The 23,973-nt window shown below is 42.4% G+C and overlaps 1 protein-coding gene across 3 annotated transcripts in view; it reads left to right on the plus strand.

Moving 5' to 3' along the window:
- col16a1 (collagen, type XVI, alpha 1) overlaps positions 1–23,443 on the plus strand; it is a 59,623-nt gene extending 36,180 nt beyond the window's left edge. For 2 of the 3 annotated variants that reach the window (XM_068575510.1, XM_068575511.1), the window contains exons 21-70: positions 120–155; positions 574–609; positions 893–1,021; positions 1,212–1,256; positions 1,626–1,661; positions 1,751–1,804; positions 2,227–2,277; positions 2,358–2,501; positions 3,356–3,391; positions 4,088–4,195; positions 4,550–4,672; positions 4,843–4,896; positions 5,007–5,048; positions 5,584–5,619; positions 5,702–5,755; positions 5,870–5,938; positions 6,032–6,085; positions 6,429–6,455; positions 7,324–7,380; positions 7,662–7,706; positions 7,857–7,928; positions 8,619–8,672; positions 11,291–11,344; positions 11,519–11,641; positions 11,819–11,860; positions 11,976–12,041; positions 12,134–12,178; positions 12,817–12,861; positions 14,965–15,018; positions 15,116–15,169; positions 15,253–15,306; positions 15,400–15,444; positions 15,535–15,588; positions 15,689–15,724; positions 15,813–15,875; positions 15,964–16,035; positions 16,144–16,197; positions 16,304–16,348; positions 18,027–18,071; positions 18,252–18,305; positions 18,462–18,515; positions 18,616–18,666; positions 18,792–18,881; positions 19,012–19,047; positions 19,148–19,192; positions 20,456–20,650; positions 21,106–21,169; positions 21,285–21,458; positions 21,567–21,644; positions 21,750–23,443. In XM_068575510.1, coding sequence (XP_068431611.1) covers positions 120–155; positions 574–609; positions 893–1,021; positions 1,212–1,256; positions 1,626–1,661; positions 1,751–1,804; positions 2,227–2,277; positions 2,358–2,501; positions 3,356–3,391; positions 4,088–4,195; positions 4,550–4,672; positions 4,843–4,896; positions 5,007–5,048; positions 5,584–5,619; positions 5,702–5,755; positions 5,870–5,938; positions 6,032–6,085; positions 6,429–6,455; positions 7,324–7,380; positions 7,662–7,706; positions 7,857–7,928; positions 8,619–8,672; positions 11,291–11,344; positions 11,519–11,641; positions 11,819–11,860; positions 11,976–12,041; positions 12,134–12,178; positions 12,817–12,861; positions 14,965–15,018; positions 15,116–15,169; positions 15,253–15,306; positions 15,400–15,444; positions 15,535–15,588; positions 15,689–15,724; positions 15,813–15,875; positions 15,964–16,035; positions 16,144–16,197; positions 16,304–16,348; positions 18,027–18,071; positions 18,252–18,305; positions 18,462–18,515; positions 18,616–18,666; positions 18,792–18,881; positions 19,012–19,047; positions 19,148–19,192; positions 20,456–20,650; positions 21,106–21,169; positions 21,285–21,458; positions 21,567–21,644; positions 21,750–21,943 — 3,348 coding nt within the window. In that variant the 3' untranslated portion in view covers positions 21,944–23,443. The remainder of the gene's footprint in view (positions 1–119; positions 156–573; positions 610–892; positions 1,022–1,211; positions 1,257–1,625; positions 1,662–1,750; positions 1,805–2,226; positions 2,278–2,357; positions 2,502–3,355; positions 3,392–4,087; positions 4,196–4,549; positions 4,673–4,842; positions 4,897–5,006; positions 5,049–5,583; positions 5,620–5,701; positions 5,756–5,869; positions 5,939–6,031; positions 6,086–6,428; positions 6,456–7,323; positions 7,381–7,661; positions 7,707–7,856; positions 7,929–8,618; positions 8,673–11,290; positions 11,345–11,518; positions 11,642–11,818; positions 11,861–11,975; positions 12,042–12,133; positions 12,179–12,816; positions 12,862–14,964; positions 15,019–15,115; positions 15,170–15,252; positions 15,307–15,399; positions 15,445–15,534; positions 15,589–15,688; positions 15,725–15,812; positions 15,876–15,963; positions 16,036–16,143; positions 16,198–16,303; positions 16,349–18,026; positions 18,072–18,251; positions 18,306–18,461; positions 18,516–18,615; positions 18,667–18,791; positions 18,882–19,011; positions 19,048–19,147; positions 19,193–20,455; positions 20,651–21,105; positions 21,170–21,284; positions 21,459–21,566; positions 21,645–21,749) is intronic. The other variant, XM_068575512.1, reaches the window with a different exon arrangement.
- The last annotated feature ends 530 nt before the right edge of the window (positions 23,444–23,973 follow it).

The following is a 23,973-nucleotide window of genomic DNA, read 5'->3' on the forward strand; positions in this document are numbered from 1 at the left end:
GAGAGAGAGAGAGAGAGAGAGAGAGAGAGAGAGAGAGAGATGACCTCACTGTATCAAAGTTGAACTAACAATGCGGATGGCTCATTCCTGCTCCTCTCTTCTTTCCCGATATTTACCAGGGGCCTCTGGGTGCAGATGGCAAGGCAGGACAGAAGGTACAGAGCTCCCCCCTCAGTCATTTACAGCGTATGGTTCATTCATATTCTGTGGTAGCGCGACCTATACACACTCATCTGCATTCTTACACGTTTAGATATGCTAACGTCAGCAGTGCAGATGCAAACGAGCCAAACAAACTCCACATAGAGACACTAAAGTTCAAACACGGACACACACATACATTCATTACTGCTACAAATTGCCACCTCAGTTAGTCTCTACCCCCACATGTGCATGAATTCAAACCCACTCTAATCTACACACCCACATCTACCCACTCACACACTACTGTTATACTCCAACATCTGCACCACTGTGTGCTTCCGATGCCGAGACGCGACGTCTCAAAGCCAATAAATTTGTCCTCTGACCACTTTGCCATCTCGGGTGTCTAATTTTAATTTCTTTCGGTAGGGCGAACCAGGATCAGGTGGCTTCAAAGGAGAAAAGGTCAGCTTTTATTCGGCTTGGTGTGAAACAATTTCTTACTTTCGATAACTTTATTCAGCCGTCAGCGCGATGAAGCCCCCTAATTAATGAACTTTCACATTGTATGTCTCGCTCAAGTTCCACGCACCAGTTTTTCTTGTCGCATTCGTTGCGCCTGTCTTGGAGCACCAGAATATTTCTAAGCATGTTAATTTAGTTTGGTTTCATGTGAATGAGCTTCCGATGTGGATAATTCTATGGAGACAAATGTCGGATCCTCCTCCGATCTGCCGACATGCTTCAGGGAGATCCGTGTTCCGTGTGCCCGACTCTGGGCGAGTTGCCCCCGAACCTCGTCCCCGGTGTCCAGGCCCACACCCTGCAGCAGAAGGGAGAGAAGGGCGAGCCTGGGATTGGACAAAGAGGAGAGCAAGTAAGACTGTTTAGAGAAGAATGAACGCTATTGTAGAGCAAAATGCAAAGCAGAGCAACAAAAACACATGGTGGGAAGAAAAACTGGGGTAATGGTTGTTATGATTGTGTTAATGTCAGTATGTGTGTGCTTGCATGTGATAAGCATCTTCATTAAATTGCGGTATCGGTGAATTTTGTCTGCTCTTCAGGGAGAGCCAGGAAATGTAGGATCACCTGGCCTTGCAGGAGAAAAGGTAAGTGATGTAACATGAAAAGAAACAGCGCCGAGAGATGGTAACCTCAATAGTAGACGAGGCTTACATAAGGGGAACTCACTCAGTGGGACGCTGAATGGGGCTCATAATAGACTTCATGAGGAAGATAATCACAGCAGTGTGCTAATTTTAGGGCCTAAAACTGTCCGCCGAAGGGATTTTACTCAGCAGGGAACTTATTAGTGAAAGCTTAGGTAGTGAAAAACCAAAATCATGTGACATAGCTGCCTGTAGGCGGCACCTTACTATGAAATGTGAATTACCAATTTATGAGTCCTATCCATTTCTATCAATTTGTGAAATTCAGACACTGAAGTGTGTCTTTTTTAATCTTTTACTTGTCTGCAGGGTAGCGCAGGCAGCAAAGGAGCTGACGGTAAGCCGGTAAGTTCAGACTCCTCAAAACCGAATGTCTCCCCTCACTCTCTAAATCGGTTATGTTAAATTACTTTTTTTTTTTCTCCCTGTGACAGGGAAAGTCTGGACCAAGGGGGCCCAGCGGCAAGGACGGACACAGAGGCTCACAGGTAAGAGGCCAGTGACCGTGAGAAGCAGGATTTTCCAGGGATTTCTAGTTCCAAATGGTTGCAGACTAAAAACTAGACTTTTCATTCATTAGTTTGTTCTCAGGGACAATGCACCATGCATAACTGTTGTACCTTAACCAGATGGTAAATCAGCCATTAAAACACATAAAAAGATTGAACTGGAGAAAGCTTGTATAGTAATGTTTTGTCAATAACTACTTCAGCACTTAATTACATAATTATATACCAGATTTCTCGATGCTAATGGCTAATTATGCACTCTTGAACTGAAAGGGGATATTGAATATTTTTTCCCATAAATATGCACAAGTCTCTCACAATTATGCTTAGAAACCCACCATTTGACATTTTATCTCATTCTGGGCAATTTTAACATTATATATTAAATTATCTTTTGACAGGGAGAGCAAGGGCTGCCTGGTTTCGGTCTGCCAGGCATTAAGGGTGAGAAGGTAAGTGTCGACGTATTTGTGTTGCTTTTAGCTGCATTGTCACGCAAACGTAACCCTCCTGACTCCCTGCCCTTCGATAGGGCGAGTGCGGTGTATGCCAGCCGTCCGAGGTTGGCAGCGGACCAGCCGGCATAAAATTGCCAGATGGAGCAAGAGGCAAGCCGGGCGAACGAGGTCCTCAAGGTCCGCCCGGACCTCCAGGACTCGGAGCTGATGGCAAACAGGTACGACTGCTTAGTAGGACAAATCTGGATGGTGCAAACACACAGAAACACACTATCAGATAAGAAAAGGTCAGGGCCTCTCTCCCTTGTTCTCTCCTTCAGGAGGCAGTAAGATGTTCTCTCTGCTCCTAAAGCTAAGAACAAAATGAGGGATTATTTATTCCCTGCTGCACATATTAGTGTCTATATTATTCTATATATTGCTACCATTTGTTTTAATTTGATTTGTTATTACATATTGGATTTTTTTTTGTGCGTGCTATTGTGTGTTAATCTCATGGCTGTGTGTTTTGCTCTTCTACAAACTGAATAAAACAAAGCAACTTGACTGAATTAACATGGATTAGAAGTGCAGTTTACAAGCAAGCACATGTAGATCCAAAACCATATTTTATACAATCCCTTAACAGTTAAGTTGAGTTGTAGAAGTCTTGCAAACACGTACATAATAAGTTTTTAATCTGAATTAATGACAGAAAATTGGTCACGTAAAATCCACAAAACCAAAGACGCTTTCTGCTTCCCTATTTCGTAGCCACAGTGAAGCAGATCAGTGACACATTTGAAGTGCTGAAAGATTTCCCCCCGCGAGCGAATCAAACAAGATACTTATTGTACAAATAGGACATGCAGGGATTCTCTTACCGCCGAATCGTTATTTAGTGAAATGAATCTCTATCTCCTTTTGTCATGCCTCCCAATTACATGCAATGTGTCTCTGCGGTAAGAGCCGTTTCATTATTATTTGTATCCCAATGAACAGAGAATTGCACGCGACTTGCGAATGACGGCACTGCACCTGTGTCTGGCATACGTGTGTGCATTTGTACATCACCTTCTCTTTGTCTACACAGGGTCCACCAGGTCTTACTGGTGCAACAGGAGAAAAGGTAAGTCTGTCCCATGTACACAAATAAACCCAAATGGACTACCTTAAATGAGCTATTGGATGCACTGGAGGAGTTGGACTATTTGGAGTCACTCGCTGTCTTTAGAGAGTCAGATTTTCTTCACCAGTTTGACATCTACTGGGACAAAGGGCGTCTGCGGGAACGTCACACTAAATGGTATTGACTAACATTCCCACGGAGCCCGGGCACTCGACTTTATTTCAGGTCGCAAAGTATGTCTCTCGGAGCGTTCGCGTCACTTTACTCGGGAAAGAAATCTGGGAAATAAATCTGTCATCAACGGAGACGGTCTCCTTTGAATTACCTTGAAGCTCTCCCACATCCCCTTTGTCTTCTCAGCAGAGTCACACAAAGAGAGGCTTTTCCAGGCTGTTACCATTGTCTGTGTTTAACTTTTAAAATCAGCTCATAATTCAAAATAAATAAATAATGTCAACCAAACAATTACAGTAAAAGGCTTACGTTTGATATCAATTGATATTCTGAATATTTTGAATTCAGCATTTTTGTATCGTCCACAACTTTTCATCAGTGGGAGTCACTCTTAAAAAGGTTTTTCGACAGCACCACCACTGTAGTGGTCAAACACTCTGCCTGGTATCTTTATTGTAATCATTGTGAGAGGTATAGACTTGACTGTTCGGTCCTCCTATCATCATGTTTCAATACAACCAGGGTGAAGAAGGCGAACAAGGAGAGAAAGGACTCAACGGAGCTCCCGGAGTCCCAGGACTGCCTGGAGAACCTGGTCGGGATGGATTAATGGGCTTGAAGGGAGCGAAGGTACAGAGTAACTTTGCTGTGCCTTAGTTGCATCTTCTAACTGATGTATAACTAACATGTATTGCATCACCTGTAAATGGCTTGCAGGATTAAAAGTAGCAGCCATGCTTTTCTCAGATCCGAAAGGGTTGGTTTTGAGTTTGAGTTCATTTAGCTGTTGTCTCTCCATCCTTGGAGACGTCAAATAACACAATTATATGTGTTACCACTTGTCCCACTTTTGGACCAATGATGGTATTCCAATGGGGGAAATTAACATTGATTGTCCAAATGGAGGACCGATCCATTTTTCAACTTCAGTTTTAATCTTCTAAAAGGTTCCTGGATCATGGTTTGGATTTGTTGTTTTCTCAGGGCGACGCTTGTACCAGCTGTCCTTCTACGGGCACGGCAGTGGGTGATGGTGTCACTGTGCAGGGCCCCAAAGGAGAGAGAGGAGACCCTGGCCCACCAGGCGAAGGAAAGCCTGGCAGAAATGTGAGGGGAATTGAAATGAATTCATTTGTTGTTTTTGTGTGCGTGTGTGTGTCTGTGTCTGTGTGTGTGTGTGTGTGTGTCTGTGTGTGTGTGTGTGTGTGTGGGGCTGTATTTATGGCTCTCTGTACTTGGAACATTGTTAATGATCAATTTACATATTTTCTCTTTAGGGGAAATCAGGCTTACCTGGTGTGCAGGGGCCTTCTGGCCCCAAAGGAAGGAAGGTGTGAATGTCTATGTATTGTATTATCATGTCTATAAATACATGCGCAGGATTGTATCTAATCATGTATGTCACATATTCTGATCTGTGTTCTCTTGTGCCCCCCTGTAGGGAGAAGTAGGAGTTGCAGGAGTTGGCGTTCCAGGCCCACCAGTAAGACTGATGTGCTCACATCTGGAGTTTAATGTCGACAGCTGATGCAGCTCTGTCATACAAAGTATACACGCAGCTCGGGTGTGATCTCAGTGATGAACACCGTATCCACAATATTGGTGCTTTCCTGTCTCTTAGAACTGAAGATACGTTCATGAGTTTGTACATTACTATCTAAAAATAACCGCAGGCTTATGAAATCACATGTGAAATCATGTGATTCATTGTGGAATCTTCATTTCCTCTTTGACACAGGGAAGCTGATCCTTCCCTACTACTGACATACTACTTACGTAACGTACTTGTTACGTAAGTTAACTCATGCCGTAGTTACATAAGTTACATAACTTAATTTATGCAACTTTAAATAAGTCAATAAATGAATAGCACTCTCCAGAGTGAAAGTCTTGTGTTTCTTTGACCTATCCATCCCTCCAGACCTCCTTACTGGGACAGATGTATTATCAAGGATGGGTTTACCTTGGAAATAGTTGAAAGCCTAAATACACCTTCTGCCTTTTTAATTTTCATCTAGGGTGTTGAAGGACCAAGAGGGCTCTCCGGACTTGTAGTAAGTTAATCTCATGTTTCTCAAGTCCAACGTTTCTACACTACATTTTCCGACGTTGGTCTAATATGTGTGTTTTGTGCAGGGACCTCCTGGAACCACTGGATTGAGTGGACCTGTTGGCCCTGCAGGGGAGAAGGTAGTATGCAATAGAGAGGTGGAATCCCATCTTATTGTTGCAATATGCAATCAAATGTACCTCATTGTTTTAAGACAATGAAACCATGAGATACGAAGACTTTTCTCTTCATAGGGCTCCGTAGGAGAAGCTGGTCCTCCAGGACCACGTGGGCCTGAGGGCACTGGAATAACAGGCCCCCCGGTACGACATTTATACATATTTTGCATATGCATATGAACGTTTTAGGTCATGTTATATTGTCTAAAATTGTTTCCTATTTACTTTTTCTCTCAGGGTAGAGATGCAACCCCCGGGTCTAATGGCGCTCCAGGAGCTGACGGCAGGCCTGTACGTTGTCTTATTCCTCTAATGTCGTGTATGTGCATGTATTTGTACATGTGCATAAACAATTAGAAGAGAATATTCTATTTCAGGAGCAAACTTGAATTTTTGCATCAACGTCTGTTCAGGGATTTAATTTTCTTTGAGCTTCTTTGGGAATTGTCCTTGATTTAGGCGTCATTTGTAACCAAGGATGTCTGCCTCGATCCATAACAGAGGCAATGTCTGCTCCCATCTCATCCTCTGTCCCCTGATCTACACTCAGCTCACTGCCCCGTGAGCTTTCTTCTGGAACAACAAAGCAAGAGTAACTAAGTGCTTGTGTGTGCGCTGTCCCCTTCTCTTGCAGGGACTTGATGGAGCTAAGGGGGACAAGGTAAGTCTACCGTTTTGTTTGGATTAAGGGATCTCGAGGGGTTTGAATAAAAGGGGGTGGAACAGATGGTAATCGCAAGAGATGGTTCCCTCATCTCTCACGCACACACACACACACACACACACATGCACACACCTGCCTCGAGCCACAGATAGAGTAGCAGCGAAGGTGACGAGTGTACTGTTGCTGGCAGAAGAGAGGCGTTTCGGGGGCCTTAAGAGAGAAAGTGTGTGAGACTATTAATTACCGCATTCATCAGAGCCACCAGTCCAGACTGACTGGGAGAGATGAGGAGGCAGTGGAGGCAGTGCTTAAAGGGTTGTGAGGGTTGTGAGATGTGACACAGTTAAAGAGGAAGAAATCGAGAATAACTAAAATAATGAAAAAGAGTTACTACTTTGCGGAGGACTCTGAATCTTTATTCAGTGTATGTATGCAGTCTTGGGCTGTGCTGCAGAGCATATATGTCTAAAAAACAGACGTGGATGTTAAAGGAAAGTCGTGAGAGCAGATGTGTAATTGGGTATATCATTGGCTTTTCATATTACAGCTGTTAGGCGACATGCACCTTTCTTTGCTTCATTAATCCGTACATGCATTGTATTCTCCGGCAACATTAACGACAAATTCATCTAATGCAAGGCAAAAGAACGCTCATAGCATTTTTGCCCCCTGCCGTTATCAATGTCTTTATCATGCAGAAGTATAGAAGATTTAGCTAAAGGGCTCAGAACTGACAGCTCAAAGAGTTCTAACTTTTTCTTACACAAAGTTTTAATGTTGAATGAGGACTCAGTTTGGCAGCATGTGCTCAACATTTTGCAAAGAGTTTCACTTTTTCATGGGTCTTTTTTTGTGTATATTTCAGGGTGAACCAGGAGAGTGCAACTGCATACTACCCATACACTCGGGTGTAGGCGGACCTGTGAGTACACACACACTGAAATACGCAGAGATGGACAATTACTTTAATCTCGAGATGTGTTGCCTCGCCACAGGATTCAGAAGACGCATTGCTTTCATTATGACTCAATAGTATTGAGTTCTCCATATTGAGAAAAACGTGCGTTCAGGCTCAGTCATTTTCCCTCGGCATCATTCTGTGCTTTGACATTTGTTGTTCTATTCTAAACTTCACACTGAGCACTTTCTGTATATTTTACAAGCATCATTGCTGCTCTGATTTTGACAATTGTTTTCTTCCAGGGAGCTCCAGGAACTCCAATAAACACATGGCAGCCCGGGCCTCAGGTCTGATTTGTCAACCAGCAGTTCTGTCTGAGAACTTTGTTTGCAAGCTCTGTTTTTTGTTGTTGCCTTGCAAAGTTTGTTCACAGAACTCTTCATTTTTCTTTGACTATGAATATGTGTGTCATTTGTGGCCATGTCGTTGTGTTATAGGGCCCACCAGGACCTCCTGGCCCTCCTGGCCAACCTGGGCCTGAAGGTGTTTTAGGAAATGAAGGCCCGCCGGTAAGATAAACAGGCAGATGGATGGCTTCACATCAGTATAGCTGCTCCATCAGCGTGCAGGAAACTATGATTTCAGCTTGGGCAACTGGGTTACTTAAGAAAGGCGAGCGCTTTGACATGCTTTGCAACCTGATGGGTAAATAAAGTTGAAAATATGCATGTCGGAAATCGGGCAACATTATCTATTGAATGTGTGTCAGAGCTTGGTTTAACAAAGGCTTCGATAATCAAAACCCAAAAAGGATAAATACACTAACCTGTCCAGTGCTTATAGCTTTAATCCATGTGGGAAGCAACTGAGCAAGCTTTGGGAATATCCGTCAAGACATGAACAGTTATTTGAAGGTCCTAAATATAGATGTAAAAACAAATATGCAATGCTTGTTTAAAGTACCATTTTGACTAATTTCTAGATTTTGTAACTTGAGCAGACCTTCAAATAAGGTGTTACTGCAAACTGTGCTGTGGATATTTAAAGGTGGGAGAAAGACATCAAAAGCGGTGATGGAAGTGGTCAACATGTCTTTGACAAACAGTGGCTGAATGCAAAATAGTGCCGAGTTTCAAAAGACATGCTAAAGAAAGGAACCGGTCTGATCATTTTGCCCATGACCCTATGACTCTGCCTGGATGGGAGTGGCTAGCCCTTGACTGGCAACACACCAGTTCAACCTCAGTTCCTTCTTTCAGGGTATCCCTGGAAACGACGGGATACAGGGGAAACCGGGTTTGCCTGGATACATAGTAAGTAAAATTAGAGAGAAGAGGAGGACAGGTGGCTCCTATCTACTGATTTCAGATTTGGGGCCTCATGTATAAATTATGCAAATGCTCAAAACAAGTTAACATGTCAGGAGGTGGTATTTCTATTAAAAAAGGGTCGCATACATATTTGACCTGAAAACTTTTTAAATTCACAAATTATTCAGTTGAGGGAACGAAGAAAGTAATACAAGGTTATTATTTGTAACATTTTAGGACAACTATAACTCCATAATGTACACATGCTGTAGTTACATTCTTTTTTTTAAATTTGATTTTATGCATCATTATTTAAGGGAAATACTGGTAAATCATAACAATTGAGCGTGTGCTGCTGCTGCATTGTTAAAGATTGCAAGACTAAGGACAGCGCAAGATGGGTTGCACAACATTAAAAAGGGTTATGTTGGTATCTGTTCATAGACCTGTGGGAGGATAAGGCTCCTGCATATGGCATAGTGTCTGGGATGTATTACTTGAAACAAGCATTTTGAAAACACGACGTAGCCTCTGTTGCATCTGGCCTGAGATCAGTTTGAAACACTCTGAAAGTCTTGTGTGTTCTCGTGGACAACACTGGTTTACTGAAAGTAAGTCCAAGGACAACATTGAAGTTGAGAAAGGAGGTGGAGTTTTGTGAAGTTATCTGTTGATTATTGTCCTGTGTACCGTGTCGGATTTGTTTCTTTCAAGTCTGCTGATTACTTCATTAAAGAAACATCGATGCTGATCTCACGCCCGCACTCGAGGGCAACGTCACTTTCATCACAAGAATTAAAGTCATAGTTTAATGGAGGAAATTGAGGGGATTCAAAATCTGTGAATCGCTCTGGAAAATGCTTGTCGTTAGACATTACCTACATACAAACAGCCTTGGTCTGTATATTTAAATGCATCCATGGATCATAGGTGAAAAGAAGAGAAGCACTGAAACTTGACTTTGTCGGGTTAGCTCTGACTCATTGCACTCATCCCAGTGTAATACGTTTGACTCCAGGAGAAAAGTCGGAACTCTCTGCAATCTATAGAAGTCCAGTTTTTGTGTTGTCTTAACCTTGGAAGATAAACCACTCAATGTTTCTTATTTTTTCTTCTTCCTTTATTATGTCAATCGAAGTGCCAGAATAATTCTCAAAAGCCTCACAAATTGCTATCTTTTAAACATAATAACTTGTTGCTCAGAAGAAAAAAAAAACCACATGGTAAGCAATTTGCCGATCCCTTTAAGTGCGCCAGAAGGGAACATTGCACATTGTTACATATAATTGTAGAGAACCTTTTTTTTGCAGCAGGTATATTTCTGGACAAAGACGCATGCCCATAAAACAGCCAATAGCGTGCAGCGCAGGAACGCCTTTCTAGCTAATGGCTGCAGTTCGAACAATGTAAAATGGGTTTGTAATGAACTTGAAACCCGGCCAGGTGCTATTGAAAGACCCTCTCAGTAGAAAAGGTCCCGATTTCCATGGTGAATGTGATTGGCCTTAGGGAGTCAGCAGCTCTATTTCAGAACTCGTCATGAATGGACTTTGTTCCTCCATTGTGGCGTTTTGTCTTTCATATTTTCTTGCACATTTCCAATGTGTGTGTTTGGACATTATGTATGTGTGAGCGGAGCCACTCACGTGCGTCTGTCCTGCTTTCTTGGTGCAACGTTCCACTTCTTTGAATACAAAATGTTTCTGTTGCACACTTGAAGGCCTTGATATACTTTAATTACAGCTTCAGAGACATTAGTGGAAATGTTTTTTTGTTTTTTTTGTCTGCTGCATATCTGCTATTGTTAAACTGCTTATACTGTACTGCTATTCTCATAAAAGGACTGATGTGTGTGTGTGTGTGTATATATATATATATATATATATATATATATATATATATATATATATATATATATATATATATATATATATAAAGTATGTATTGTCAACACTGCTGATTTCAAAGTGTTTATGTAGGTAATGTCTCTTTTGGGGCGGGCATAAACTCATACAAAACATTTTGTTGAAAAGCTTTATACAACGAGCCATAAACAAAGGGCTGCACTGTGTGCGGTGCCGTGAGGGTGCAATAGGCATGAGCCACTGAATTTTAATGGAGAATTTAAATAATTTGACTGAAAACATGAAAAGACAAAAGAGAAGTAAGACAGTTCTGAACTGATTAGGACTCTCGGACTGTGCTGAATGAGATGGTCCTACACAGACATGTTGCAGTTTGGCAAAGCATCTTATCTGTGATTTTGACAGACTCAGCAAATTGCAATTGTGTACATTATTTTAGCTCTTCTTCCATCTAAATGCTCAAACCTCAAGCATTTAACTGCCACCAAAGGAGTGTGTACATGTGTGCATACATGTGTATGGAACTCAAAATCTATCTCTGTGGTAATGACAGAGGGTTATACGATCAGGTCCAAAACTGGGGGAAAAAAAACTGTGAAAACTGCCGTTAAAGAAACCATAATTTGTTACGCTGTCCTTGAACTGTATATGGAGAAGAACTTTGGTAAATGTAGTTTACAATGTAACAATCAGCACTACTCTAACTATTGTATGGTACATTTTAATTGTATTTTCGTTGTCCTGCCCCTTCACTAGAAGTACATTGAACCACACCAGCTGCCTCAAGACTCTACTGGAGCAGAGGGAGAGGTAAGTTCATGAGTAACAATGCATTTTGGGGGATGGGGTTTCATTGGATCACTTTACTTTTTTTGCATGAAAACTCTTGATTGGTGTTTGTATGTAAATGTATGTATGTAAACTAAATACATACAGCACATGGATATTTAGAGATGCCGTGTGTGTGTGTGTTCTACAACGCAGGAGGGCTGTACCGAAGGGGAATGCTCCAAAGGATCTCCAGGGGTGCCAGGCACAGCTGGTGCCAAGGGGGAAAAAGGAGACCAGGGCAAGCCTGGTGTGACCCCCTTAGACAGCTGTGACAAGGTAAGCCTTCCAGGAAGTCCAGCAACTTTTTTGTTAATCTGGCATCATATGAAATGCCACTTCCAGTTTAGTCGCAGTGTTTGTTGTTGTGTTTTGATGGATGCCATTTTTGTATTTGAGTGTGCATGGCTTGGTGTGAGCAGCGTGGCATTCCTCCAATAACTTGTCTGCTTCCAGTGTTTGGAGAGACTGCAGAAAGAGCAGGCGACACAACCAGCGGTCAGTTGACATCCTTATCATATCCTAAGGACACGCACAAATCTTTTACACATCCAAAACTGCACCCAGACGGGAAGTGCACACGTCCTAACTAGTTTACGTCTTTGTCTCGTAGGACGACCGACCGGGAATGCCAGGATTTCCAGGCACGCCCGGCTCACCAGGAATAAGGGGAGAGGCAGTGAGTCTGTCGTGCACAATTCTACTTGAGAAGTTATGCGTGTTGGTCTTGGTCCAAGTGAAAATGAGTTTATGTTGTTGTCTTACCTGCAGGGTACACCAGGAGAAAGAGGCCCAGCTGGATCACCAGGAAACATGGTGAGATACAGCCACACATTGTTCCAGACAGCTCAACTTGAATTACTATGGAGCTCATTCAGAGTAGAGAAACCTACATGTCATGCCATGGTGTCAAAGACACATCTTTGAGACTAGAGAGCTTTAAAAGTGGACTCTTATTCTGAAATGAAAGCTTTAAAGGTGGACTCTTATTCTGAAATGATCATCTACTACTGTGTGGATGTACCGATATGCAGCTTTTTAAAGTTGCCCACTACTTTGATGACAATTTTCAACTTATCGCTCTGTAAATTGTACTGTCAACTAAAACTGTTTGCAAACTATAATATGCATTCTACTCCCCTCCTTACTCGACTCCTGTGAGATAGTTTTTCTTTATTTTAGGACCGCACAGTTGAGTTTTTGTCCTAAAGCTTGTGTTTGACACTTTCCATGTTTTTTTTTTTACAGTTCCCTACTGGTCTTAGTTAAATGATGTACAATAAGGCCCAATACACTAACCACTTAAATACTCATGTACTCACCAGGTCTCTTGCTGTGTTTCCAGAAGTCATTAATTGTCAGAAATACATCAGAGAAGAGATGTTAATTCATTTTATTTAAATTGCTCAGTGCGTGTTGTCTCAGGTGTTCTTTCCATTGTTTTCTGTCTACAGGGCCCTCCAGGTTTCCCGGGTCCTCCAGGCCCATCTGGTTCACCTGTAAGCACACTTCCAATGTATTTCTTTTCCCTCCTACTCTCCTTTAATCACTGATGAAAGAAGAACTCACGGCATTAAATACATATATGTATGTAACAATATGTCTTTGCAAGTCAAACTATTTGATTTAACATCCTACACAGGTGGTTTAATGGACTTATAGCATCAAAGGGAAAGTACAAGTGTTTTTTTTAGATTATTAATATTGATGCTTCAATGTGTGCGCCACAGTTTACTGTTGCTAGTGTTCTGTAATTAATATACACTTAAGTGCAGTGATTCCACCTTGAAATGAATAATTGGGCTTTAATCTTTGCTTTTCTGTGAAATATCAGATACATGTGTCATGTGGGCTTCAAACTGTTATTTATATGAAACAATCTCAGAATTGTAGAGGATAAATTCGTAACTGCAAACAACTCTCAAAAGAAGGTTTAATAATCAATAAATAATTGTATTTTAGAAGATCTTATAGATATTTTCTTGTAATGAAAAATATTAACCTAGAAAGTAGTAACTTTAGCCCCCAATAAATGCAAAAGGATTTCCCCCTGACAAGAAGTAGAAGTATAATGTAGCATTTTCTATAAATTGTAAAGTACACCCCGCAGTGTAACAGTACTTGTAGACATACTTTGTTACTTTCCACTTGTGGTTTCAAGAGACGTGAATGGATGAGCAGTGTGCTGTTAGCCTCTGCTGTGTGTCGTGCCAGATCTGTTTCTGCATGTGAGTGATAGAAGTATGAAGATATAACTCATATTCAGTGGTGAGGAAGTTACTCACAATGATGAGCTACTAATTAGTTTCTCCTCAGGATGATCAATCACTAATTACTTTCTCTAAATTACACCTCTCAGTAATCACTCTATTAACCAATACTTCACAGTGATATTCTTACCACTTTTGGAAATTGTATTAATTTGAGTAATCATTTTAATATGCAGTTAGCTTAACAGTGAATTATCACTCACAGATGCCACCATTTTAAAAACACCCAGCTTTCAGTAGCTTTCTTTTGTTCCCTTATAACATAAAAAAAGTTCTTTTCTTCCATCACTGATGTGTCTTCCGCTTAGAGAAGCTGTCGCTAAGCAACAGATCACACTCGCACATGCATATTAATGTGTATCTCAAAACAAAATTCAATATTCACTCAGGATCGACATTTTATGCATTACAGAAATAAAGTCTGTCTGTGGTTTGATTACAATATTGTGTTGCTTCGTAACACATTAACCCCATAATACTGCAAATCTTTGTTAGAAGATGAAGAAATAAATGGCTTGTTAAGGGATGGATGGGGAGGGAAGCAGCATTGTATCATTTTACCCGAGAACATTGACGTTATAATAGTAACACAATCAGTAACATCAGGTTTTTATACCCAATATAATGTATATAATACAAAATACTTCTCATTAAAATATAGTAAAATACTACAACACATGGCAAATATACATACTCTTCTTATATTTTACCCTATAGAACTTCTAATAAAACTAAAATCAGGTATCATAAGGGGGGAAAAGGCTTAAAATCTGGTGCAAAAATAAGGCAATCATTAATAATGGATCTATGAACTTGTTCTTTGGTCCAGTGAAGGAAAAGTCTCCCTGCAACAATAAAACCCATTCAAAATTATTTTACCTCCTATCACTAACGTGCCTGTTGTGAAAACCAGGGATTGGAGCAGGGAGACACGCCCCCCTTCAATAACGTCTGTTACCCAAGCCACTCAGACAAAAGCAACATAATTAAAATTACATAACTACAATCACACGGGTAAAAAACACCCAATGTTAGTATTCCAGGGTTAATGGGGGTTAAAAAAAATGTAATTCTCCAACCAACTAGGCCAAAAAGGCAACGTTCAGGCTCCAGATCTCACTGTCACAGACCTGAATCCCCAGCCTGAGGCCTGATGGTGTGTAGAGTGTAAAGCAGAGGACACAATCAAATATAGACGGTCCCGATGGGAGACGGCACATGCCGGTTAGCTGTTTTGTCTCTTTGACGTGGACTTGCCTCGTCACCAGGGGAGCATACATATCACATTGTCACCTTCGTTTTCTAATTATTCCTCGCTCTCATCATTCTCAGGGTCAGAACGGTGAGGCAGGGCCACCTGGCCTCCCAGGAATTAAGGGCGAGCAGGTAACGTATCTGCCAATCAGGTTCCCTGAAATCCTAACATGGAGAAGAAGAAACAAATGACTGAGGGGTTTCATTGAGTGTGTGATCTTCACCTCAGGGCACTCCGGGGACGCCCGGCTATCCAGGATCCATGGGCCCGCCTGGACTTCCTGTAAGTTGCCTCATTATAAAGGAAGTGTGAGATTGACAGCGGTCTTCATGTACATTGATGAACTGTCCATATGTATTGGTTAGGGAATGAAGGCTGAACGTGGGAGCCCAGGAAGCGGTGGTCAGAAAGGGGAAGCGGTAAGCCCATCACACTCTCAATGTTTCATCCTACACAATGCATCTGCAGTTATTGTTGCATAGTACTAGCTAACGTCACTTTCCCGTCTGCAGGGTGCTCCTGGTAACCCCGGATACCAAGGACTGGCCGGCCCGCCGGTCAGTGTTTCATCCGAAAATGTTGCCAGCAATATGTATCATCACAAACTTTAATAATTGAGAATAATTTGAGCCAATCTGTGTCTGCAGGGCGTTAAAGGAGAGACTGGACCAGCTGGACCTGTTGGTCCCAAAGCGGATCAAGTGTGTATAACACACACACACATACAAGTAATAGACAAACGTGACCTTTAGACGCCAAATCCATATTCTTATGTTACTCTTTTTTTTTTTTTATTTCAAGGGTTTCCAAGGACCACCGGGTTTCCCAGGACCACCAGTATGTGAATGTTTTAACCCCTCAATGGCAAGTTGTTGCCTTTTTGAATAGTTGTCGTGACCTTTTTTGTCCCTGTGTGTGTTGTTAGGGTGCACCAGGTATTGCTGGGAAAAGTGGAAGGGAAGGGTCCTCTGGGCTCAAAGGAGAAAAAGTGAGTACAAATCACACATGTAGCTGATTGTTCTGCAGACATAATCATCATGATGATTGGTGGACTGAATGTCTCTGCTTTTCTAAAGGGCAATGACGGCACTCAAGGCTCTCAGGGACCAACTGGACCCTCAGGCTCACCAGGCTCCCCTGGGATGATGGTATATGCATGTTCTATTACTGTATATTGGCCAATTTCCACATTTTCATGAACTGTGGGATATTTATAGTCACCGTTTCACACTCTCGGACTGTGTTTGCAATGAAAGGGCCCCCCAGGCATCGAGGGATTGGACGGTAAAGATGGGAAACCAGGGCTGCGCGTAAGTTGCACACAAGCAACCCACTCAAACTCACACTGAGGTCACGTGGTATAGTTAAACACATGCAACAGCTGACCTTTTGCACTGGTGTTGGTTTCATTGCCAGGGAGAGGCAGGACCTCCGGGCCCCGCAGGACCAAGAGGAATCCCAGTAAGTATCCCCTCTCACATCTAGGTGACCTCCTCTGATTCTCCATCTATCCAGCGCCGTAAACAACCTGAGTTATGTGAGAGAAGTAGCCCGCGTTTAGCACGTACAGAGCACGCTATCCACACCAGATCGCAATATCAAAAATTAGGTTTTGTTTTTTTTCCAATCTTGATGACTCACTTTGAGCCCTTTTTGATTTAGTGTAATAAGTATTCTGAAAGCATGCGTCATGAGGTAGACGGTTGCATAAAACATCAAAATAAGGTTTTAATTCTTTATATGTCTGAATCTGTTTCTTTATTTATTTTTTGTCATCCTCGTTGCAAAACTATTCCTCTGGCACCATCGTGAGGTTCAAACGTGAGGTTTTGTGTAAAGTGTCAACAATTATCGGATGTATTGTCATGAAGTTTGGTACAGATATTGTCCCCCTCAGGATCAATTGTAATTTACTCTTGCATTAGCCTTTCCCCGAGCACCATCATCAGGTCAGATTTTTAGTTTGCCCGGAACTTTGGTTTATTACCAAATACCTGAAATCTGTTTCCATTCCCATCAGCCTTGATTGTACTCTGTGTGCATGACTAAACCTTTCTCATTGAAAACCTTGAGCTCTTAATAAAGAGTTTGAGCTCTCTTTAGAGATAAAGAGCTAAAAGGATTGCCCACAATGGAAGAAGGTATTGTCACGTGTAAACTAATGCATATGAACAGTAAAGTTTCAAGTTGGTATGATCTTGACTTTAGTCTATAGTTTTACCAATGGCACCCCAGTCACATTAGTCTGTACTTTTGACTCCTGACAAATGTGTGTTCATTCATTACTGAGTCTTGTTAAGGTTGAAGATGTCACCTGGTGGTAAAATCATTAATCAGGACATTTATTCGTTGCAAGGGAGGAGCAGAGTCGGAAGTAAAATGTGATAGACAAATTGCATATCCAAGTCTGCTCGCCGAATGAGGGAAGCACTACCTTCTTAAAAAGCTTAAGGTTATCAATACACCGAGGCCACCATGACGTCTTCATGGCTTCATCCCACCATTACGTCTTTAGATTGGCCTCGGCACGGCGCGATAACAATGGAATTGCACGTTCTTTCAGACAGAGACATACAGATTCCTCTGTCTCATGGCTATCAGGAGACATGCTGAGTTTGTGTGTAATATTAAACAGAGACAGTTCAATGAGAAGTCTGAGTAAAACCGTGAAACAATCACTGATTAACCGTGAATAAGTATATAAACAGTAAAGCTTCAAGACCGTGTCTTGACTTTAGTCTATAGTTTCACCAATGGCATCCCGGTCACATTAGTATGTACTTTTGACTCCTGACAAACGTGTGTTTATTCCTTACTGAGTCTTGTTATGGTGGAAGATGTCACTCGTGATGTGACCCCATTGGAAACTTCTGAGCTTCCCATCTCATTCGCAGATCTTCTAACATCGTAGAGAGATTGAGTCCACACGCTGTAGTCGGCGTCAGTGAAGACCACGAGCTCCCTGTCTCCCTCTTTTCTCTCTCTTTTTCATTTATCTCACTCTCTGTATCTCAGTTTGTGGTCTACCCAAGAGCAGGTGTTCAGGATATCAAAGACCCTTCTATCTGTTCTTTGGCATCCTCGCCTTTGTGAATTTTGATACTGTACTAATCTCATTCTCTCTGATGTCTCTCCTCAGGGATTCAAAGGGAAAACTGGCCATGTTGGCTTCCCTGGACAGAAGGTTAGTCTCACAACTCATTGCTCACCAACACACTGTGTCTGTGTGTCTGCTTGCACTCGTGTTGCTCGAGAGTCAGGCTAAGTTGTTTTATCCACCTGATAATAGCATTAGTGAGTGTAGCAGAGTGATGCATCCCACTCAGGCTTCCATTGTCTTTTCATGACTTTCTCATTCCTTCAGGGTGAAGCTGGACCATCAGGTCCACCTGGACCACCGGGCAGGGTGGGACACGAGGTGAGTATTTCTGCTTTCTTTATTAAAGATTAATAGATTAAAGCACACATCAATCAACTGTGAATACACTCGCAGTGCAGGAGTGTATACATCATAGTCAGTACAACCCTGGAGATTTATAAAGGTCAATCGGTGATTTTTTTTTTTTTTTTCCAGGGTGATCCCGGTACCCCAGGAGCTCAGGGGAGACCTGGACCGTCCGGCCACATTGTAAGTTCACTGGCCTTCATGCTGCACATGCATGTTCGGTTGATATTATAATATGTCAGTGTGTTAATCTTTAATAATGCGTGTTTACTGTTCCCATTAGGGTTCGACAGGTCCAGCCGGACCACCAGGACCCGCTGGTCCCTCAGGAGTGGTATGTGACATGCTGGCAAATAGTTGAACTTTTGAATTAGAAGAAAATCTATTGTGTGTGTTTGTGCTTGTGTGGTTTCAAACAAGATGATATGAGATTCTGATTCTACATGTTCTCTTTTGCAGGGTGTAAAAGGAGACAAGGGCCAAGCTGGTGAGAGGGGTCTTCCAGGGATGGGTGGAATCCCAGGACCGCCCGGGCACCCTGGCTCCATGGTGAATACCTTTCAACTTGCGTCTAGCATCACATTTGTCGCCCCACAAATTTAATAAAATATCCTTCTAGCCGCTTCCGTACGATGCATTTTTCTTATTAACTTTTTCCTGCTATGACTTTGGCTTCTAGGGAGAACCAGGCGACGACGGTGCACCTGGTAAAGACGTGAGTAATGTCTTGGTGTGATGTTTTCCCCCATTAAAAAATAATGGAGAGAGATTAATGTGCTGACATGCTTTTATGGATCCTTTGTCTATTTTAAAAGGGAGTGGTTGGCGTACCAGGGGAGAACGGGCAGCCAGGTCAAAAGGTAAGAGCCGACTCGGGAGTGGTACGGTTATAGTATTGTGTGTGTGCGCGCGTGTGCGCGCGTGTGTTCAAACCGAGCAGCAGGCATCCCACTATAGACCATCTGGATGCAGAGAGAGGGTCCCTTTTTTCTGTTGCTTTTAGCTCGTGGCAACTTAGGTCAGAGCACTATGATGCTGAACACGCTAGCTCCCTCTCCTTTTCTGGCCGCTCAGCACCCGCACTCAACAGAGTCATCAGTTCACTAACCCTCCAACCCTCCCACTGACACCCTTCCTCCCGCTTACCTCACTTCACCCCTCTCCGAACTGGCAGCTGGCCGTCTGCGAGCCCTCTCTAGCCGTAGAGAGTGTTGGATCTCTCCTCAGACACGGGCTTACAGTGCTGGAGGTGGATGCAGTGATGAAGTTATTCTCTGCCTCTGGGATAATGCTATTAAGCTTGAGGGGAGATGCTAGATGAGGCTATTTGTCAAGCTGACAGGATGGCATTGTCATGGTTTTAGCTGCGAAGGAGAGGGAAACAGTGGAGGAATCCAAGAACGGACTCCTCCATTCTTCTTCCTCCTCTCTATTCCAAGAGCCGCTTGTCTGTCGGTGATGTGTAAACATTAGACGTCCATTATGGGCTGCTTTGTCCTTGATAAATCACTGTCGCTAATGAAGCAGGGCTGTTATTTGAGAGCATTTAAACAACCCCAATCGTGGGTTCAGTTGTGTGGAAAGTGATATAGACGTATCCAAAAGCTGTCTGAGACGGCTCGCTTCTTTTCTGAAACAGTGGTGATATTAATCTGAATAGGGTTCTGACATAAAACAAATATATCTCCTTTACTTTAAAGCAGAAAAGGCAATTTAAGGAAGAACATAATAATAAATAAAAATCATATTTTAATTGCAGGTTGTAATGCAGCTAAATAGGCAAAATGCCAAGTAGGTTGACTTAAAAAAGAAAGTAACTTTTGTCACAATATAATAAACAACACTACTTTGCTGATGTTGGCATGACACTATATATTGTTGTAAAATGCTATAAAATATTATACCATGCCATTTGTATGGCATACTTTATACAATGTTTATGGCATAGAATATTATGACATTTTTATGACATTTTCATTGCAAACTGAAAAATGACATTTTGTGAATTGCATACTAATACTGCATATGACAATGCTGTGTGTGTGTGTGTGTGTGTGTGTGTGTGTGTGTGTGTGTGTGTGTGTGTGTGTGTGTGTGTGTGTGTGTGTGTGTGTCCGTCCTAGGGTGAACCAGGGGCAGGTGGTCAGAGGGGCCCTGCAGGTGAAAGAGGCAGACCGGGCCCCCCCGGTGGTGGAGGTTACCACTCTAAGGACGCACAGCCCATGATTGGCCAAGCCGGACCCCGAGGAGAGAGAGGAAGTCCAGGTTTAGACGGTTCTCCAGGGACCCCTGGATCTGCAGGGCCACCGGGAAATGATGTAAGATGCAATTTAATCCCACGTGCATCACTGTAACTTTATAATTTTTACAAACAACAAAAAAAAGCTCCAAATAATGCAGAATGCAACCGATATTACCCCAGAATGCAACCTATACCCCCCAAGAATGCAACCTATACCCCCCAAGAATGCAACCTATACCCCCCAGAATGCAACCTATACCCACCAAGAATGCAACCTATACCCCCCAGAATGCAACCTATACCCCCCAGAATGCAACCTATACCCCCCAGAATGCAACCTATACCCCCCAAGAATGCAACCTATACCCCCCAGAATGCAACCTATACCCCCCAGAATGCAACCTATCCCGCCCCAGACTGCAATCTATACCGCTCACTAGTTGCATCTGCCCTTGTAAATAATTCATTTTAACTTCCTGGATTAATGTTTGCCCTTTTGCTTTTCCTCTTAATTTCACTATTTTTGAACAGGCGGTTGTAAATTATGATGAAGTCAAGAACTTCATCCGACAGCAGGTGATCAAGATCTTTGATGGTGAGGCGTGTGCATGCTCACAGTGTTTACAGTGTATGATGTCACAGCTCTTATCCTGACCTCTGCTAGTGCCACTCTGGAGTCATTGTTTGCCACCGCGTTGTTCCCTCCCCAGAGAGAATGGCCTACTACTTGTCGCGCATGCAGATGCCAGTAGAGACGGCATCCCCGGGCCGGCCTGGGCCCCCAGGGAAAGACGGATCTTCAGGTATTCCCGGGAACCCGGGTGCACCTGGGAACCCGGGACAGATGGGCAGGCCGGGACGGCCGGGAGGCCAAGGACCCCCTGGTGAGCCGTCGGATACATCAAAAAAGCAGTCTAGCATAATGACAGTGATTCAAATGTCATGAACGGTTTATCCGTCATGTGGGCCAACCAAGTGCTGTCTTTGTGTAGGACCTCATGGACCACGTGGAGAAAAGGGAGATAAGGGTGTTGGAGAGATGGGAGATGTAGGACCACCAGGAGTACCAGGTAATTTACCCCACGAGTAGAATAACAATATACAAATCGTTTGTTTGATCTTTTTGAAGACATCCTTTTTAATTATTACAATCTGTCTTTTTACCATTCTTTCAGGTATCCCAGGCCCACAAGGCTACGGTAAGATGGGACCTCCGGGTCCTGTTGGCCAGCAGGGTGTTCCTGGGATCTCAGGCTCTCCTGGGCAGCCTGGTACAAAAGGAAATGATGGCCGGTGCAATCCGGGAGACTGTAGGAGCCATCAAATGGAGTACAGTCCCAAAGGCCCACCTATGAAGGGCCCCTGGTAGAGGCCCAGAGGTGATAGAGTAGAGGGACTGAAGTAAGGCAACTTGGGAGAGGACAGAAAGCCAAAGACCGTGAACAAAAGTTATTAAATCCAGGAGTACCTTTTGTTGTTGAATTGTACCGATTTACCCACACAGATTTAAAGTCTAAAGTCTTAAGAAAAATCCATAACATCTTTCTAAAAGTCCCGCTTGAATGAGGCCTGCAAAGACACACTAGCAGCACATTTTGATCATTACTTTTCTGTCATATTGCCAATTCATTGCAATATTAATGTCTTATTTTGGTCTTGCTTCTTTATTCTCACTGTTTCACTCCTTTTGTACATTTTCAAACAACCAAAGGGAGGTGACCCGAGTTCAGTTTGTATTTTTAAATTTGTAGAATTTCAGTTAGTGTAGCACTTTGCTTGCACCTCTTATATCTTTGGTCCCTTTTCACAGAATCACATTTTGAGTGCCTCTCATGCATTTCTAACTTTATGTCTTAGTACTTGTGGTGTGGAAGAGATTATCTCAAGAAATGTATTTCAGTTCTGTAGAAACAGATGTCAAAAAACTCACATCCATGCCCTTTTTGAAGAATTGACTGTTTTGTATATATTTATATTTATATATTGTGGCTTTTTCTACTTTTTTAACAGATTTGATACAAGACATACGCATGGCTCGCCACCTATTTTTTCATTTTTGATGGTTATTAAGCAGCATAAAAGCCAAAGGGATATTTTGTAACTAAGGTATGTAAGCTTTTAAAATCAAATAATGTGTTCAGTTAAAGACAAAATTATTATTTATAAAGGAAAACTGTTTACACAAAAAATAACATGTTTTTCTTATTGTGGTGCTTAAGTAATTTTGTGCCATATTAACTTCAGTATTTTTGCCATACATTCACTAAAAGCATCTCATTATGTATTGCAAAGTAGATGTAATAGCCATCTGTCTGCATTAACAGGAGCATAATCAAGAAAATATGAGCAATAATTGAGCCCATTTACCACAGGCACTGTAATGCAACACGCAAGGATAAAGAAAATATTCTAAAAAGCATCACGTTACTGTATTACTTGGGGGTTTTATTTCTTAGCTTATTTTACATGTGGAAGTCTTTGGAGTTTTAAATCACGACCATCTCAATCAAGTTAAATCAGACTTTTGTTTCTCACAAACAAACCCATGGGAAATGTTCAAGTTAAAACTGAATTACACTACGTTAGAAAGAAGCTGTATCATGTTATCATTGTCAACGTTTGTTGTATCAAACACTATTGAAAAACTGAATACTGTTGTCCATCCATGGATTTTGAGACAATCGGATCCTGAGCATAGACGGGGACCTCAAGTAAAGTTGAAGTTGCAATTATCTTCTTCTCTTGTCTCTTTTTGTGGTTTATGTACGTCTCCCTTTGTGGTCATGTTGCATCTCCTTGTAGTTCTTTCGCCTCATGTTTGTAGTTGATTTGCTTCTCCTTGGCATTATATTGTGTTTCTTTATGGTCAGTTTGGGTCTCTTTGTTTTCATTTGTCATCAGTCACTACAAACAGAGGTTTTCCAAGGTGGGCCAACGCCCACTGCTTTCATTTGGGAGCCAACGCGCTCTGGTTTCCATTTGTCGTCAGAGCAGTATTGACCAATCTCGTCCGAGCAGCAGGCTTTGGTTGAATGCAGGTGAGCTGTTCTTGTGCAGAGCAAAAGACGTGGACGCATTGGTCGAAGTGCACTCTCAAAACAGATCGTCTCTAAGCTATCGTTTGAAATCAGCTTCTAAACTGGCTAACTGTGGAACAATCCAGTCGTACATGTCGTCTCTCAACCCCAGTCTGACATCTCACGTTGCTAATTGGACTTTAAACACAGAGCAGCACAAGGAAAAAGAGTCTTGGGCCAGATGGCTAAGCCTGAACCCCAGAAATATGGGCCCTTGCCCTCGGAGACTTATTCTTTGTCAGACAGTATCTTTGGGATGGTGGGAAGTTTCGGCGATACATTAACAAAAGCTGAGAACCTGCCGCTTTGGAAGTATGGGACT

Source organism: Clinocottus analis, unplaced genomic scaffold (genome assembly GCF_023055335.1).
Source record: "Clinocottus analis isolate CAN_PGR_092001 unplaced genomic scaffold, fCliAna1.0.p SCAF_14, whole genome shotgun sequence".
In the NCBI taxonomy this organism is placed as follows: domain Eukaryota; kingdom Metazoa; phylum Chordata; class Actinopteri; order Perciformes; family Cottidae; genus Clinocottus; species Clinocottus analis.